Below are 16,269 nucleotides of genomic sequence, written 5' to 3'. Positions count from 1 at the left end.
GCGACATATTGGACACTATGAAATCAGCACCATGGAGAGAACCCACATCAAACTATGCTCTACCAGGAGTAGAAATTCAATTTTAAAACACTCAGCCTTTTCTTTCTGACATATCCAACCCACTCATCAGGCTTCTTGGAATAAACTATTGTGTGGACTGTCCTTGGTTCAGCACTGTAAAGTCTGGCAAGGTACAACGTGTCCTTCACTGTGTTCCCTTTCTGAACCTTCCCCCTAACATACCAGATGTAATGATGCAAATGATTGCATTTGTGTTCTTAAAGCGAAATAAATAATTTAAACCCTGATAGTGATTTTCCCAGGATTTTTTAAAACATCTTTATAGAGCTTCAGTTGCTGAAGCTAGCAGAGTGGCTGCAGAGGACTCATCAGGCTTCATGAATCATAGAGCTGAGAGTGAGCCTCTTCTCTTGTCTTTAAACCTGAGAGCGTCGTGATCACTGCAGAAAACAACAGGGATCCTATGCAAGTACTGCTCAAAACAGCCTCATGCCAGGTGCTGTGCGAGCACATATTTTGAAGGAGAACACTGTGTATTCAGAACATTAGAAGTATATATATATATATATTTTAAAGCTCCCAGGTGCTATCATTATTGCTTGTGCTGAAAAATCTCTCAGTAAGTCATTTTACTGTCATCTAAAACATGATGATTACTCCCCCAGGAAGTCCATATGCGTGTATGAATCTCTCTGGCTGTAACAGCACTGCAAAAGCAATAGTTCTTACTAGAAAGTGAGAGGGAATACATGCCAACAGTTCATCACTTAACTCTCCTGCAGTACATATCATTTTTATTTGTGGAGCGAGTTTAAAATGATCAGTGAATCATCATTTCATATAAAAGCAGTTAACACTCCATGAATCCACATTAAACTGACACTTATTGACAATCAAGGAGAAGAATTGGATGATTTTATGCTCCATCATTTCTTTAAAAAATGTCTATGTCTATAAATCCCTCTCTTTCCCTACACTCAGTGCCAAATTACAAAGTTCTGAGACTATATTTCTTGTTATTTTACTTTAGTTTGTTGAACTAAGCAGCGGTAGATTTCCACAGGAATTTCTTTTGAAAGATCTGCTTTTAAATGCAACACAACCTTGTCTCTAATTCCAAGGAAATAATAATTAAATTACAGACCGGTAAAACAAATCACTAACAATGCTTCTCCTCCAATTTACCATCCAAGGATGAATTAAAACATTCATGATCCAAAAGAGAGTTGGAGTCTATTTAAGGAAGAACACACATTTTCCTGTCTTCTAGGAGTATTAATCACATCTAGATGAAAGTCAAATGACTTATTAAATGTCAGCACAAGCAGTAACTGCATGATAGATCCTTGAGGCTTTTCAAAATATATTAACATCGAATGTTCTGAGTCTCATATAAACCAGAGTGAAGACAGTTCTTGCAGTATGATACAGAGTCAATGTAATATAAAAGCCTGTGGGGCCTGCTTTATTTCTCTCTAAACAGGGGCAAAGAAAAGATTCTTGCAGTAACACACTCAATTAATACAATGTGAAAAATGGCAAAACATTAAATAAGTGAGATCCGGCCTATAAATATCTGTCCTTTTAGTCTAATCCACAAACAAACTTTCTCTGAAGTCATCTGCTACGTTAACATTACTGTCATTGTGGGTCGGAGCTCCTCTTTGTTCGTCCGTCTGCACGGTCGTCCCTCTGACTCATTTGTCTTTGCAGCTCCACCAGTAGAGCTGGCAGCATGCTGTCCAGTAAGGCCAGTCCATCCCAGGAGCAGCGTAAACCTCTAATGATAAGGAAAGAAGACGAAAACAAATAGATTAAGAGATTCAGACACAAGTGCAGACCTGCAACTATTATATGATAAATCAAGTAATTGTCATTTTTAAAGCAAAAATGCCAAACGTTCCCTGGTTTCATCTTCTGAAATGTGATGCTTTTCTATATTAAAGCGAGAAAATAAGCGGCAGATTAATCGATAATGATAAGGATTATCGGAGCCCTACACAAGTGGGTAATCTCTTTCTCACTAGGGGGAAATGTAAAACTTTGATTTCAAGTCACATTACATAAGTCACCTGTCATCAAGAATGAGTTGTCCACTCCGTATCAACTCTTGGACGTCACTGGATGTACCAAAAACTTCATGGAGGCCCAGGTGAGGGCTAAACGACTCCCAGTGCTGTTAAATAACAGAAAATTATCATTATTATCACATTTCTTAAGGCGTGCTGAGCATCACCTTTGCTGACAAAGAAGATTCCACAGAAACTCATTATTCAAGTGTGTATAAAAAGGTTCACCTTGGGATTAATGCCCTGGGTCATTCTCATTCCCATCACCAACACCTCCTCCAATCTGCCAAAGAAACATCTTTCAGAGCAGATCATCACAGTGACTTTGATGATGACAGGGAACAGGACGGCGTGAGTAAATGTTCTGATCGTAGGATTTCACAAGGACAGAATGTCTGAAAGAGCAAATGCATGTACAGTGACCTCCAACACTGTGGATTGTTACATTTCACATGGACACGGCAGCTGACTCCTCGTGTACGAACCAAATACACTCATACGTGCAACAGCTCACAGTTCGAGATGGCTGAGTTGAATCCGCCTCCGTGTCGCATGTCCCCTCTGCTGGACTTCACGGATCCAGACGTCGGGCTCCAGGGTCTGCGTCCGGGCCTCGCGGAGGACACCTCCCTCCCCCAGAGGAACAAACCGTCCGTGAGCTCCTGCCACAGACAAAAATGTTAACTTTTCCACAAGTATAATATTATTCATCAAGCTAGATAATATCTCACCTGGGCCGACACCGATGTACTGTCCTCCCTTCCAGTAGCTCCTATTGTGATGACTCACTGCGTTCTACGTAACACAAAGCAAAGAGTCATCACGAAACAGAACAGACATCTGCCTTGTTGATGGAGTGTTGGTTGAGACATTTCAACAAGAAACAAAACAGAAATCTGTGTAATAGTCAGGAGTATCTCTCAAAACTATAACCTTTTGCTTTTGAAGCAATGTCCCTTTTAACTCTCGCCCTACAATCTGAAGAACACCGTTTATAATGTCTATAAAACATCTTCCCAAAACTCATAATCTTTGACTGACAAGATAAAAGAATATCTTTCTTTTATTATGTTTTCTATCTTTCTTACTGTGTTTTTTTTTTTTTAACTAAATGTTTATTCATGCTCAGGCATCAGGATCATGGCATCATGTGCAACCACATAGAGAGGACAATAAGTGAGCTGTCTTTCTGCCGATGACTCACTTGTCTTGCAAAGTTAGACACCTCGTACTGCAGAAAGCCATGCTGCTGAAGAGTCCTCCTGGCACACTGGTACATCTCTGCGGTCACATCTTCAGCGGGCATGGTCACTTCTCCTCCTCGCACCTGTTTGAACAGCTGCGTACCTCGCTCCAATGTCAGCTGGTACAGAGACACGTGGTCATCGCACACAGTCAACAGCTCAGACAACTCGTTCTCCCAAGATTCAACGCTCTGATTGGGCCGTCCGAACATGACATCCACCGACACCCTCCCGGGGCACAGCCTCCTGGCCTCATCGACAGTTTGCAAAGCCTGATGAGGGCTGTGGTCTCTTCCCAGGATTTTTAAATCCTCATCCTTCAGAGACTAAAGGATTGAAAATGGTATATGTGCAACAGGGTTATTACAGTAAACAAATAAGCAGTAGAAAATATTGTTAGTAAACTGTAACTAAATACATACTAAAACTAAACTGAAAATATATGATTAAAAACCTAATACAAATAAAATTCTAATTTATTAAAATTAATATTCAGTTGTTTTCTTCAGCTATTATATAATCACCGGAAAAAGCAGACTTTTTGTCAACTCTCGTGACATTGAACCACAGAGATGTAACTGACTTGCTTCACATTGGATAATAAAGTAGCACAAAGACTGAACATTAAACATTATGGCCATTTGTAAAAAGTTCTCTAACCATGTATTGTTTTATGTATATGTAGCTACATACTTCTGAGATATTATAGCTGACCCTAATAAAAACAAACTAAATAAATAAAAACTTGAAACTTTGAAAACGAATTTAACTGAGATTAAATTATAAAAACAAATAAAATAAAATCGTTTTCAAAGTTGCTGTGCAAATATACATTTCATAGTCGGAAATCATGTAATCAGTCTTCTATAAATGATTTACCTGGACCCCGATGGAGAAACGGTTCACCCCTGCACGGCAAAAGTCCTCTAATTTAGTCTTTCCCGCAGGAGTAGGGTTGACCTCGAGCGTGACCTCAGCCTTATCTGATAGATACGCCCGCCTGGAAACAGTTTCGAGTACTGCAGCAATAGTTGAGGGGTGAGCCAGGCTTGGAGTCCCACCACCAAAAAACACTGAGGTGATGCTGCAGGGAGGAATACCAATCAAAAGGTGGGTGAAGGCATGTGTTGAAAGCGGATTTCACGTAAGAAATCTAACAAATCACCATACCAAGATACCTGACTGAGCTGCAGCAACGTCTCCGTCTCCCTTTGAAGGCATTCAGTCATCACGTGGTCATTGTTGTCTTTGGGTATGTACTTGTTAAAGTTGCAGTAGGAACACCTCCTGAGACAGTAAGGCCACTGTGGAAGAAGAAATGTAGAAGGTGATTGTTGGCATAATTTGGGCAAACTTTCTAGACATGAAATAGTATTTGCATTTTTCTTTTTTACTGATAAAAAAAAAAAGTGCAGTGCATAGGTATGCATATTTCTCTGCATAGAAATATTTCATCAGTTAAACCAAAGCCAGCTTACGTGCACGTAGAGAGACGCCTGCTTTGTGACACGTGGATAGTCTGTCCGTTCAAGTACATCCTCAATTATTTCTCCGCAGGGAGTCTCAGAGAAGTATCGCAGACCGGGATAGAGGGCACGTCTCCCCGCGTGCAGCGTGTGTCCGATCATTCTGACACTGTTTGTCTATCTGTCTGACCGGTTGTCCTTCAAATGACCACATGCCCCCGTAGACCTGCTACAATCTGTCATAAAGATACAACACGTATCAAAGTTTGCATGACAACAATGTTGCCGAAGTTACTACAAAGTAGCGTAATGTTTACATATTTTCTTCCTGGTAGCTCATGAGTGACGTCGCTTCAAACCGGAAACACATACATGCGATTTCCTCTTTGTGTGTTACAAAGCTTGACCACACAAAGGCGCTGTTTTACTGTTTTGTACTGGCGTGAGCGTGACCCGTTAACAAAAGAGAACTGTTACTATGGGCAGTTTACTGCACTGGTGTATGATTTCAACTGCAGAGTCACATAATTGTGCACAAGTTTAAGCAGTGAGCATTGAGCTTAAGTAAAGTGACCCCTTTCTGTAGTGTTGGTCCTATTTCTATCAAATTTCAAATACCTCTATTTACTGCTTAATACATAGCAGTAAATAGAGGTATACTAATCTATATGAACAATTTAGAATTTATAAAACAACATTTTATTTTTGTTGCAGTGTATATAAACTCTTAATTTTCATGTTTTTCACATGTTCTGGTTCCAATACTTCTTATCCACAACATTTCAGGTTAATGTGTACTAGTACTATTTGAATGCAATTAGTAAGCAGTGCATTTAGGCATCCCTGAGCGTGCAAAACGTATTCAAATATTCTCCAAAATGTGCTTTTAAATATTTCAAGAAATATTGTTTTGTTAAAGAGATGTTGGTGGCTTTTTCTCTTATTGAACAAGTAACAGTGTACAGTATGTCCAGGTGCTCGATCATTCAAGCTAGACAACCTATTATAACAGATGTATGGAGACTGAGGAATAAAATAAGGTCTTATAGATAATGATCTAAAACCTAAAGTGTATCTTATACCACAACATCCATGACCACAGAGCTTAACATCTGAATGTTTCTGATCATGTTGGCCTTTTTGCATAAGACTGGTCTGCAGGTTTTTGTAAACACAGTTATTTGTTTGCACAGTGACAACACAGTCTATATTTAGAATATACATTTGTGCTCAACCAACACAGGATCAAACTAATTTAATGAGCTATTGATTTCTCTGATACCAGGAAAAATACACTGTCTGGTGGGATGACAGTGAGATAAGCTTGTAGGGTCACCTTTAAAATCACATCACTGTTTGAGTGTTTATAAAATTATTTACTAATCAAGGTTACAGATAATTATATCTCACAGCATTGTGAGATACGAGCCAACTCAGCTCTGCTAGTAGACAAACAATTCTCCAGTCAGTGCTTGTCATCTTCAAATAATTATCTCTCTGATAAGCACTGATTAACACTCGACAGTTTGTTGTGATGATGATGGTTATGTAAATCACTTATATGACGTACGGCTATATATATAAATAAAGAAATGGGCCACCACATTGACCAAAAAGAGAATGTATAAATCCTCCCTATCCTCTTCACCCTTCACAGTTTTACTAAAGTACAAAAGTAGTATAGTGTAAAATACATACAGTGTAAAACAGCATAAAACAGAAATACATAACACAGTAGGCCTAATTTATTAAGTAGTTAATCTAAGCATTTCAATAAATGTGTATTTGGTCACTGCCAGCTTCTAACCCTGGGGACATTTTCCACTTAATATTATATCTGGTACCAATTACCTAATAGAGAGGGAGAGGGAGAGCGAGAGCGAGAGAGAGAGAGTGAGAGAAATAGAGCGAGGGGGATTTGTTTTCATTGTATACATGCCACAGTTTTGGTGATTACTTCAGTCCAGTGAGAAGCTGGACAACTTTGAAGTGAATCTGTGCTGTACATCTGCATAATGGATAAGAGGAAGAAAGGTAAGCTCACTGACTTAATATAAACAGGGGGTAAACAAATATATCTGTTTTACTTTAACTCAAGCTAATAAGCCAATAAGGTGGGGTCATATCAGCTTGCATGCCATTGATCAGCATGTGTTTGCTAAAAGAGGTCTAGCATTGGTTTTAGCAGCATGGCAGTGTCTGTTTGTTTTGGGCTTGTGATCAAATACTTGCAAAACTTACTAATGACATTGCCGTCGGCCTCAGCTGTACTTTGTGTTATGTGCTCCTTAGCAAAGGTTAGCATGCTAAACTAAGAGGGTGAACATGGCAAGCATTATACCTGCTTAACATCAGCATTTTAATTGTTTTTATTGTGAGCATGTTAACGTTAGCATTCGGCTCAAAGCACAGCCTCGCAGAGCTGCTATGGCTGTAAAGAAAACTAAATGAGCAAATTATCTTTTTTCATAATAACATGGCATTGTTAGAAATGATGTGAAGTATAATATGAATTATTAAATTAATTATTCACTTTTCTTGAATTGTTTACATTATTATGTCAGCCTCTTGTACAACCTATTACATATGCATTTGATTTACTTAAAAGTTAAACAATGTAAAAACATAATACAATACATAGTACAATAACAATGTGTGCATGTTGCTTTTTTCATTTATGTGGTGTTACTTCTTTCTTAACTTCAACTGAACTTTTTCACAGGATCACCTACAGAATTAAGGCTTATGGTGGTCAGTAGCTGTGGACCTTCGCAGTTCCTACTGACAAATCACATACTTGGGAGGGAGGTGTTTTCTAAGGATATCACCTGCCTTTCTGACAGCAGGAAGAATACTGGAGAGTTGGCTGGTAGACGAGTGTCCGTGATCAATGCACCAAACATCTATGACAAGGATATATCTCAAGTCAAGAGGGCGATGGAGCTGAGAAAGTCTAAGTGCTTATGTACTCCTGGTCCCCATGCCTTTCTTGTCACCTTTGACATTGAGAAAATCTCCCAGAATGAAATGAGAACCCCCAAACTGATGATGGAGCACTATGGAAGACACTGTCTGAGGCACTGCATGGTCCTCCTGGCCTATGGAGGAAACCTGGAGGTAGCTGCCCTGGAAGACAGAGTGCATAAGACTGACTGGCTCCTCAGAGAACTGCTCGAGCACTATGGTGGACGCTTTCACCTTTTCAGCAAGAACTGGGGGGATCGCAGCCCGGACAGAGAACTGCTTCAGAAGATAGAGAGGATGGTGGCCTCCTTGGGAGCGGTCTGCTTCTCCAGCAGGACTTTCCAGAAGGCAGATGACTCTGTGAAGAAGGAGGAAAAGAGGCTCAGGAAGCAGAGGGAAGGAGAGATAGAGAAGGCGTGGACTGAGATGGAGAAGCAATACATAGCAGAGGAGCTGTATCACCAGAAGGATGCCTACACCGCAAATGTTGGCGCAGAGATCAGAGCCATGGCAGAGATGGACAATGGATGGCTCAGAACCTCCCTAGCAAGAGGACTGGGGACGGGTTTGGTTGTGGGAGCTGTCGTGGGTGCACTGTTTGGGTCCATAGAGGGGCCAGGAGGGATGGTTCTTTATGGGATCATAGGTGGTGCAGTAGGCGGGTCGGCAGGAGGAACAGCCCAGGTGGCTGTAGAGCATATGGAGGACAGAGTGGCTCCTCCCGCAAGACTCAACTTTAACTCAATCTTCATCAATCGCTTCTTTGCAAATACGCGTCCATCTTAGCGTGCAATGTAGGAGTATTTTCATAGGGTGGTATTAGTATTTATACTTAAGGAAAGGATCTGAATACTTTTTCCACCACTGTTGGAGTGGTATCGACTTATTATGACCTGTTTTCAGGAACAAAGTGTAAAGAAAAATATCTTGTATCTAACTGTTTATTATCTAACTGTTGCGTATGTAGCTTTCAGTCGGACTTAACACCAAACCAGCTACAACTTAGCTTAGTACAACATGACTTGTTCTATATGTAGCTGAAGGGGATAAATAATGCTCACAAACAATAAATCTAACAGGCTGATTTAAACTGTACATTTGTATTTTGAATGAAAGGATTTGAATAATTGTGATTTGTGACAGCGCATAACATTTTTATTTAACCTCTAACATTTCCTGGGTTAGGGTTAGGGTGGTGTCTTGCTGGAGGTTAGTTGAAGAGTAGCTCAGATAACATTCAGGGTGGAGTTTCAACTGAGAGTGCCATTGTCGTAAGCACTGCCTCTTTCCTAGACAACACACACACACACACACACACGCACATACCTTAGCGCACCTGTTGGGTGTAAATGATTTGCAGTCTTTACCTGAAACTGTGAATAGAAGCAGTGCGGACTGAGCGCAGAGTTATCTGGACAAGATCAACCTGGAGAGGTAAGACCGCTCTGCTCACTAAATGTTTTTACCTTAGTTTCTGTTTTACTTTTGGAAAAGCTACTTACTTTTCTCACAATGAATTCAGGCCTTAAAATCATTCACAAATATGTTTCTGAGAGTGTTTCCTACATGAATGTTACAGTGTAATGTAGTCAGGACTTAACATTTCAGTAAGCGCTGCTTTGTGTTGAGTTGTATTGTAGTTCCCTAGGTGACGTAACAAACAGTTTAGTTGCTACTTGTTTGGCCACATACTTCACATCACATATTTTAACTGCTTCCGCTCTCTGTAAGTATATGGGTACTCGATCACGAAGACATCATTTTTAACTTCTTTTAACATCTGTGACAATGACAATAAGAAGACACTGGTGGAAAATAAGCAAAAGGCTAGGCTTCACTGTGGGGAGCTTTTGCCAGTGAATAAGTGTTACTTCAGTAGATTAAAAAAAGAAAACGCATATCCTGTGTATGGTTGCATAATATGACAGGAGTGCCGTTTTCTCAAGAACATGACGTCCTTGCATAGCTAAACTGACAATATGTTTGTCATTAATACATTTCAGTCTAAATGTTCCTTTTTTAGGCAGTCATTGCCGAGTACTATTTGATGTTTGGTGCATATATCAAGTACTGTACTTGATGTTCTTGTACTTTTTTTTTCTTTCTACTTCACGACAGGGAGGGAAACATTTCTACTCCACAACATTTACTGTATATGACAGATTTACTCACTTTACAAAATAAGATTTTACGTTAAAGAAAACATGTGACAAGCTTATAAAACACAATATATTGTAAAAGATTAACCTTTTTGGCTTTGTGAAACATAGTTGTCTACCTTACTGTGTATAAAGTAGTTGAAGCGATAAAACAATAAAATGCTATTTATATATTTACGATCTACTTTAGACGTTCATTAGTACAAAGACGCCTTCAATTTATTGTTTCTTTCTGTACACACAACATCCCTTCAAGTGCAAGCTTATCCACTAGAGGTAAAAAAAGAAATATAAAAAAATAACATTTTCCTCGTACTTTCTTGACATTGTCACGTGATTGCCATTTTTAGGGGATGGCCTCTACAATTAGCCTCCTCCCCGAGAAACACTTCTTGTGCTCTCTGTGTAGAGACATATTCACCAGCCCAGTGACCATACCATGTGGACACAGCTTCTGCTTGTCCTGTCTCTGCCACTACTGGACACGACACCAGTCCAAATACTGCCCCCACTGTAAGAGGCTGTTTACTGACAAGCCTGACCTCAGTGTCAACCGCATTCTGGCAGAAGTCTCAGAAAACTACAGGAAGACTCGGCCACAGAAACCACCTGATGAGGAATTGGTACTTTATTGTGTTTTATTATTCAATCATAAATGATCTGATAATTAAAGGGATACTTCAGCCCCGGAATGACCATTTGTATATCAATTACTCACCCCGTGTTGCCTTGAACTCTTGAGGAAAGCTTTGTTTTTCTCGCATTCCTCTACGTTGAACAAAGAATCAAAGAACGGAGAAAAGTCTTGAAGAATTGAAGTAAATGGGGCCCCTGTATAACAACAACAAACTAGATCAAAACATTCTCACAATCCAAGTCTTGTTTGACCAGGCGTACTTCCCAAACACAGGCTAAAATCTTACTTATTTAAAACATTTCTGCATGAACACTGTTATGCTTGTGCATCTGTGCAAGTACTGTTAATGCGGAAGTGTTTTAAATAGTAAGGTTTCAGCAAACATTCATGTGTTTGGTAAGTACTGAGCATACAAGTTGAGAAGTTGTATTTATTGGATTCTTCGTTCACCGTTGAAGAAGATGTAAAATGGTCATTTTGGGGGTGAAGTATTCCTTCAATAAATATAATATATTTGTGTATGCTTGATACTTGTATGTCACTGTTTTTCCTTAGCCGCTGCAAGGGTCTATGGGACAGAGGGTGTCATATGCTGTATAGATATTAAAGCCCCTTAATTTGTCCTTTGTGATATTGGGCTATATAAATAACATTTGATTTGATTTATACAGGTTATAAATGTTGAGCAAATGATTCAGGAAAGGCTGCAAAAGATAGAAAGGTTGAAATATTCTCTCGAGCTCCAAAAGGTACGTTGAAAACTTACTAAATCATTCAAGTAAAGTATGTTTAAATGTATATACTGTAGTTGAATAATGATGCATGATGATGTCCAATCAGAACTCCTACCTCAGAGAGGTGCGAGAGAGCCAGAAGGTCTTCTCTGTCCTCGTACATGCTATGGAGAAGAATCACAAAGCAGTCGTTGACGCAATCGAGGGGAGACAGAGGGAGGAGGAGAAGAAAGTAGAAACATTTGTGAAAGCGATTGAACAGGAAATCCAGGTCTTGAGGAAAGAGACCACTGAACCTGATCCCCAGGTTCCTGCAAACAGTGATCAAGGTGACGACATCGAAGGAAGTTACCGTGGTAAGCACCTTTCCATTTTACAGGTAATATAATGATAATGGTGACTGTATACCATCCGTTAAAACTTTGTTTGTGTCATGCAGAACTTTGTTTCCATGATGTGCCCCTCTGAGATGAAGGTCTGGGCCAAAGTCAACATAGAAACTGACCCTTGTGTTGGGGTCACCAGACGAGCACTGGCAGACATAATGGAAAAGATAAAGGTCGAAGTCAACAGGCTTTCCAAATCTGGTAAGTTGTGCAACTTTTACCTTGTGTATTAAATTAAATGAGCATTCTACAATAAATTCAATGACGTTTCTTTCTTGTATGGCTCTTCCTTCACAGAACTTAAGAGAATAGAGAAATACGCAGGTAAAGCATCATCTACACAGAAACAAATATAAGTGATTGTACACAAATTATAAGAGGGGGAGGTCGATAAAAATATTGATTTTTAGATGATTTAACCACCCACTTTGTATATTATCAACCCATTTGATGGATGTTATCAGTCGTTATCAGCCTCATAAATAAGGGTTAGAAGGGTCCTGCTACACCTACTAGTAGGTTCAGAACAGCGTTATCATCTATTCCCATGGTTGATCACTGATACGAATACAATATGACACGATGATCACAATGTAAAGCACTTGTTTGAAACTCCGACCATTAAGTTTCACTTTTGTAAAGTGCGATTAGGTGCAGTTTGCTCCATCTGAAGCATTATAATGGTAGCGATAGCAACTGATAACGGCCATTCAATGCGTTGATATCATTCAAAACGGGTGGATTTAACCCTGTAGTGCTAAAGATGTCCATGCTGTTTGGCCCATTCTTGACCTATGCTCCTCCCTTTTTCTTAGTTGATGTCAATCTGAGCGCTAAAACAGCCCACCCCTTCCTCTTTGTCTCAGATGACAGAAAACAGGTGAGACACACAGACAAGCTTCGCGAGGTACCAGATAACCCCAAACGGTTCGATCGTGTGGCGAACGTGCTGGCCAAAGAGATCTTCAGCGGTGGGAAATTCTACTGGGAGGTGGAGGTTGGGGAGAAGATCGAGTGGAATCTGGGTGTTGTCAGACAGTCCATAAACAGGAAGGGCAAGTTCACCGTCTGCCCTGCAAATGGCTTCTGGACTTTAAGCCTGAAGGCTGGAGGCCAGTTCATAGCCAACACTTCTCCTGTCACGCTGTTGGCTGTAGAGCAGAGACCCAGGAAGGTGGGCGTGTTTCTGGACTACGGAGAAGGCCGTGTGTCCTTCTACTGCGCAGAAGCTGGAGTCCACGTTTACACCTTCACAGATACATTTACTGACAGGCTTTATCCATTCTTCAGTCCTGGTCGCTTGCATGGCGGCAAAAACGTTGCTCCCCTAATCATCTCTTCTAGTTTCTGCAACATCTAAACATCATACTTTTTACTTGACTATTTATAGATCTCTAATATAAATACAGTTATTGTGCTTGTAATTATCTTTTCAGTTATCAATCTAGTGTGTCAAATATATTTATTTAATTACATAATCCATATGAACAATGAACCACAAGAGGTTGCATAAGGACTGACTCTCTACACTTGAAAACTTCAATGAAACCCATAAACAGATTGAAAAGGAAAGAGGAGGGTGGAAGAAAAGAGACGACTCTCATAAATGAACAAGTGAGTCAAAGTTGAAAAAAGAGGAGAAAAAGGGTTGCAGAGTTGGATGGACGTGAGGGGCTGCAGGGTTAGGACAGAGGTTGACGAGGAGCAGGGAAGGGAGGGCACAGCCAAACAGCAGGGCATTGTCCTCGCACACCAGGCACTGGGAGACACACTCAAACACATTCACTCATTCACACACTGACACTGTCGTGCACACAAGCGCATGCTTCTGCCCACTGCCACACAGACTTGCGCTGGCATCTCGGAGGGCAGCCCCATCTCCAATCCAGTCCTGGGTGTCGAAGCTGATCGACCCTCTTCAGTTCATCTGACCTCTGAGATAGAGCCTCCCCTGCTCTCCTCCTGTGGACTGAACTGTATATCTCAGGGCCGTCATTCACAACTCCAGGCATCCCAACTGATCTACGCAAAGAAAGGACCAGCAACACTAACCTGTGGACCAAGGGGAGAAGTAAGAGTCCAATATACTTCATTTGAGGTAAATATCCTTTATTATATTCTCTAGTGATGCATTCTTGACATTTCCAAAAATGTTAAACTGAAAAACTGTGTGAAGTGGTTCTCGGTTATTATTCTATTATATGTTTAGCTGTATCACAATTTGTATTTAAGTTGTCTCGGTGTCGTTGGCAAGTGTATAGATCCATCTTGCATCATTGCGATACTTTCCTGAAAAGCATCCTAATAGGACGAGCCATTAGTTGTACCAAAGATAAGGCTCATATTCTTAAAGTGAAGCATTCAGGGGACTTTATAAATGTGTGCACAATATTTTGTAACGGTGGGAGAATGTCAGCCAGACAAAATGATTATTCTGGTTTTGTGGATTCATATGATCCATTGTCATCAGCCCACTTACAAAACTGACTTTGTCATTTCATTCAAATCTAATAAAAAAAATCCCATCAGATTCAGATCTATTGGTTACACATTTATCTTAAAGGGTCCAATTGGTAAAGCTCACCCGTTTGCCCTTTTTTCCATCCATCATTAGTCACGAAACAACCCCTGGATTGATTGAGCTGAGAGGGTTTGATTCATCAAATTGGTAAAATGTGGCTACTGAGTGCTGTGATAAATAGATGACATAGGTTCTCCTGGCCCACTCTACAAGCCTTCATGAAAGATGCTTGTGTTCAGAATCTCCTCATGTTTTTCTGAGATAATCCACTCACCAGGCAAGGCGTAGCTCGACACCCACAGCTGTGTCAAAGAATGCTATTCTCTGTGGTTCTCCCTGGAATCCACTAAACATGGGCCTTGCAGCATCTAAATATTTATGATAAATATATGCTCTATTAGTCTATTCATACTTTACTAATGCAATGTTTGTTGTTGTAAGTAGTAAGTCTTATTTTTGAATCTGTGAGTTTTGTAGCACTATTTGCATGATGAATAAATAAAATGATTTAAATTGGTGCTACTTTTTGTTTTGTCATTTCCTGAATGTCAGGATACCTGTCCTGTCTGACCCGAGCTGAACTCCATCACCTGAAGACTGAGGATCCCGCAGTGGAGCACACGTATTCCCAGTACTGTAGACCGTCACATTTCTTTGTGGGACTATATAAGTGGTTCCTCTGCAACCAACAGAGACTGAAATAAAACAAAGACAAATCCATCTGATTCAAACAACACCTTACACCATGGCAACCACGGGCATGCAGTTGCTGGGCCTAGTCATGTCCCTTCTTGGGTGGGTAGGTGGGCTGATAGTGTGTCTCATGCCCCTGTGGCGGGTCACTGCCTTCATCGGTAACAACATAGTGACGGCTCAGATCATTTGGGAAGGCCTTTGGATGAATTGCATTGTGCAGAGCACAGGTCAGTTCCAGTGTAAGGTGTATGACAGCTTGCTGGCTCTACCCAGTGACATGCAGGCTGCCCGAGGCCTAACCGTGTTCTCCATCCTGATCTGTGGCCTGGCTCTTTCTCTGGGGGTCCTCGGAGTCAAGTGCACTAAGTGCATCGGCGTAAACAGCGCCAAGGCCCGTATTGCTCGCATCTCTGGCGCCCTTTTTGCCATCGCAGGCTTCCTCTACCTTGTGCCCGTCTGCTGGACTGCGCACTCCATCATCAGGGATTTCTATGATCCACATGTGGCGGCCCCACACAAGCGTGAGCTTGGCCCTGCCCTTTACATCGGCTGGGGGGCATCAGGCTTGCTCCTCATTGGGGGATCTCTGCTCTATACTGGGTCAAGTCCCCCTGGCCTCCCAGGCTCTCCCACCTTCAGCAGTGGAGAAAGTAGTCCACGCAGGGCACCTGCCTCACAAGTCAAAGGTTATGTTTAAGTTTCTGAAATGTCTGAATGCCTTCAAGTCCCACAAATACACCCCAAATGATGACAAACCTGATTCTTTTCCTTTTGATTTTGCTCATTGTAATTATTTTATATTTAATGTTATTCCAGTTAGCTTTTTTCTCTGAAAAGCCACAGGAGGCTGATTAGGGAAAACTGAACTCATTTTATTATTTCATACCTGATATCCTTCAATAACCTTGTTCTTTGTCTGTCAGTGTAAAAATACAATAAACGTTTTTGGTCTTCCAAATCTTCCCATGAGGGAAATGGTGTGTGTTCACATTTGTATGATATATAAAATCTTACTGTGTGAGAGAAGTAGTAGGATATAGTAGTTTAAGAAGAAGATCTTTGTTTTGCTCCTTTGTGTAAACACTACGAGTGGTTCTGCTGAGTGGAGAAGAACAATAGAACAATGGGGATGAGTGTACATTTGCTTGTGGTGCCATATTGTTGAAAAGTGTGTGTGTGTGTGTGTGTGTGTGTGTGTGTGTGGTCCTCCATCTCCTATCTTCCATCTCCTGTTCCCTGACTCGGCTACCCTGTACCAGGGACAAAGAAAAACACATTATCTTCCCTTTCCATTAGTATTCCTTCTATTAACAGCAAGAACAGCAAAACAGGCTCTCTTAGCACAAGTGATCTTAAAGCACCTCCTACACTG

At 40.7% G+C, this 16,269-nt stretch overlaps 4 protein-coding genes across 6 annotated transcripts; 3 read left to right on the top strand and 1 right to left on the bottom strand.

Moving 5' to 3' along the window:
* Positions 1-1,460: 1,460 nt before the first annotated feature.
* Positions 1,461-5,249, bottom strand: rsad1 (radical S-adenosyl methionine domain containing 1). 3 transcript variants are annotated; one of them, XM_029438639.1, is made up of 10 exons: positions 5,118-5,249; positions 4,813-5,036; positions 4,505-4,638; positions 4,214-4,418; positions 3,295-3,660; positions 2,822-2,885; positions 2,605-2,752; positions 2,319-2,373; positions 2,094-2,197; positions 1,663-1,801 (listed from the first exon to the last, which is right to left on the bottom strand). In XM_029438639.1, the coding sequence occupies exons 2-10, from the start codon at positions 4,960-4,962 to the stop codon at positions 1,663-1,665; spliced, it is 1,365 nt and encodes a 454-aa protein (XP_029294499.1). In that variant the 5' UTR covers positions 4,963-5,036; positions 5,118-5,249. The 3 variants fall into 3 exon arrangements, with proteins under 3 accessions (XP_029294501.1, XP_029294500.1, XP_029294499.1); XM_029438641.1 differs by having other exon boundaries at positions 1,461-1,801; positions 2,605-2,716; positions 4,813-5,179; XM_029438640.1 differs by lacking the exon at positions 5,118-5,249 and having other exon boundaries at positions 1,461-1,801; positions 4,813-4,962.
* A 1,502-nt stretch (positions 5,250-6,751) lies between these two features.
* Positions 6,752-8,835, top strand: LOC115012825 (GTPase IMAP family member 4). The gene is made up of 2 exons (XM_029438643.1): positions 6,752-6,834; positions 7,523-8,835. Exons 1-2 carry the CDS (start codon positions 6,816-6,818, stop codon positions 8,548-8,550), a joined length of 1,047 nt encoding a protein of 348 aa, XP_029294503.1. The 5' UTR covers positions 6,752-6,815; the 3' UTR covers positions 8,551-8,835.
* A 1,441-nt stretch (positions 8,836-10,276) lies between these two features.
* btr02 (bloodthirsty-related gene family, member 2) lies at positions 10,277-13,324 on the top strand. Its single transcript, XM_029438450.1, is given in 7 exon segments — positions 10,277-10,546; positions 11,232-11,309; positions 11,401-11,631; positions 11,633-11,650; positions 11,734-11,881; positions 11,978-12,004; positions 12,496-13,324. Coding segments are annotated over 7 exon segments (1,317 nt in total). The 3' UTR covers positions 13,041-13,324.
* Positions 13,325-14,920: 1,596 nt separating this feature from the next.
* Positions 14,921-15,867, top strand: cldnk (claudin k). Its single transcript, XM_029438446.1, has one exon. It carries the CDS (start codon positions 14,947-14,949, stop codon positions 15,592-15,594), a length of 648 nt encoding a protein of 215 aa, XP_029294306.1. The 5' UTR covers positions 14,921-14,946; the 3' UTR covers positions 15,595-15,867.
* Positions 15,868-16,269: the final 402 nt, after the last annotated feature.

This window comes from Cottoperca gobio, chromosome 8 (assembly GCF_900634415.1).
Source record: "Cottoperca gobio chromosome 8, fCotGob3.1, whole genome shotgun sequence".
NCBI classification, from domain to species: domain Eukaryota; kingdom Metazoa; phylum Chordata; class Actinopteri; order Perciformes; family Bovichtidae; genus Cottoperca; species Cottoperca gobio.
Note: the sequence above shows the minus strand (reverse complement) of the source record. Positions and strands in the feature narration are given on the sequence as shown.

Coding starts and splice junctions, on each gene's coding strand:
- rsad1 (XM_029438639.1), bottom strand. CDS start 4,962: ATGATCGGACACACGCTGCACGCGGGGAGACGTGCCCTCTATCCCGGT. Junction 4,419..4,504: donor CAGCTCAGTCAGGTATCTTG/GTATGGTGATTT, acceptor TCCTCCCTGCAG/CATCACCTCAGTGTTTTTTG. Junction 1,802..2,093: donor CAACTCATTCTTGATGACAG/GTGACTTATGTA, acceptor CCTTATCATTAG/AGGTTTACGCTGCTCCTGGG.
- cldnk (XM_029438446.1), top strand. CDS start 14,947: ATGGCAACCACGGGCATGCAGTTGCTGGGCCTAGTCATGTCCCTTCTT.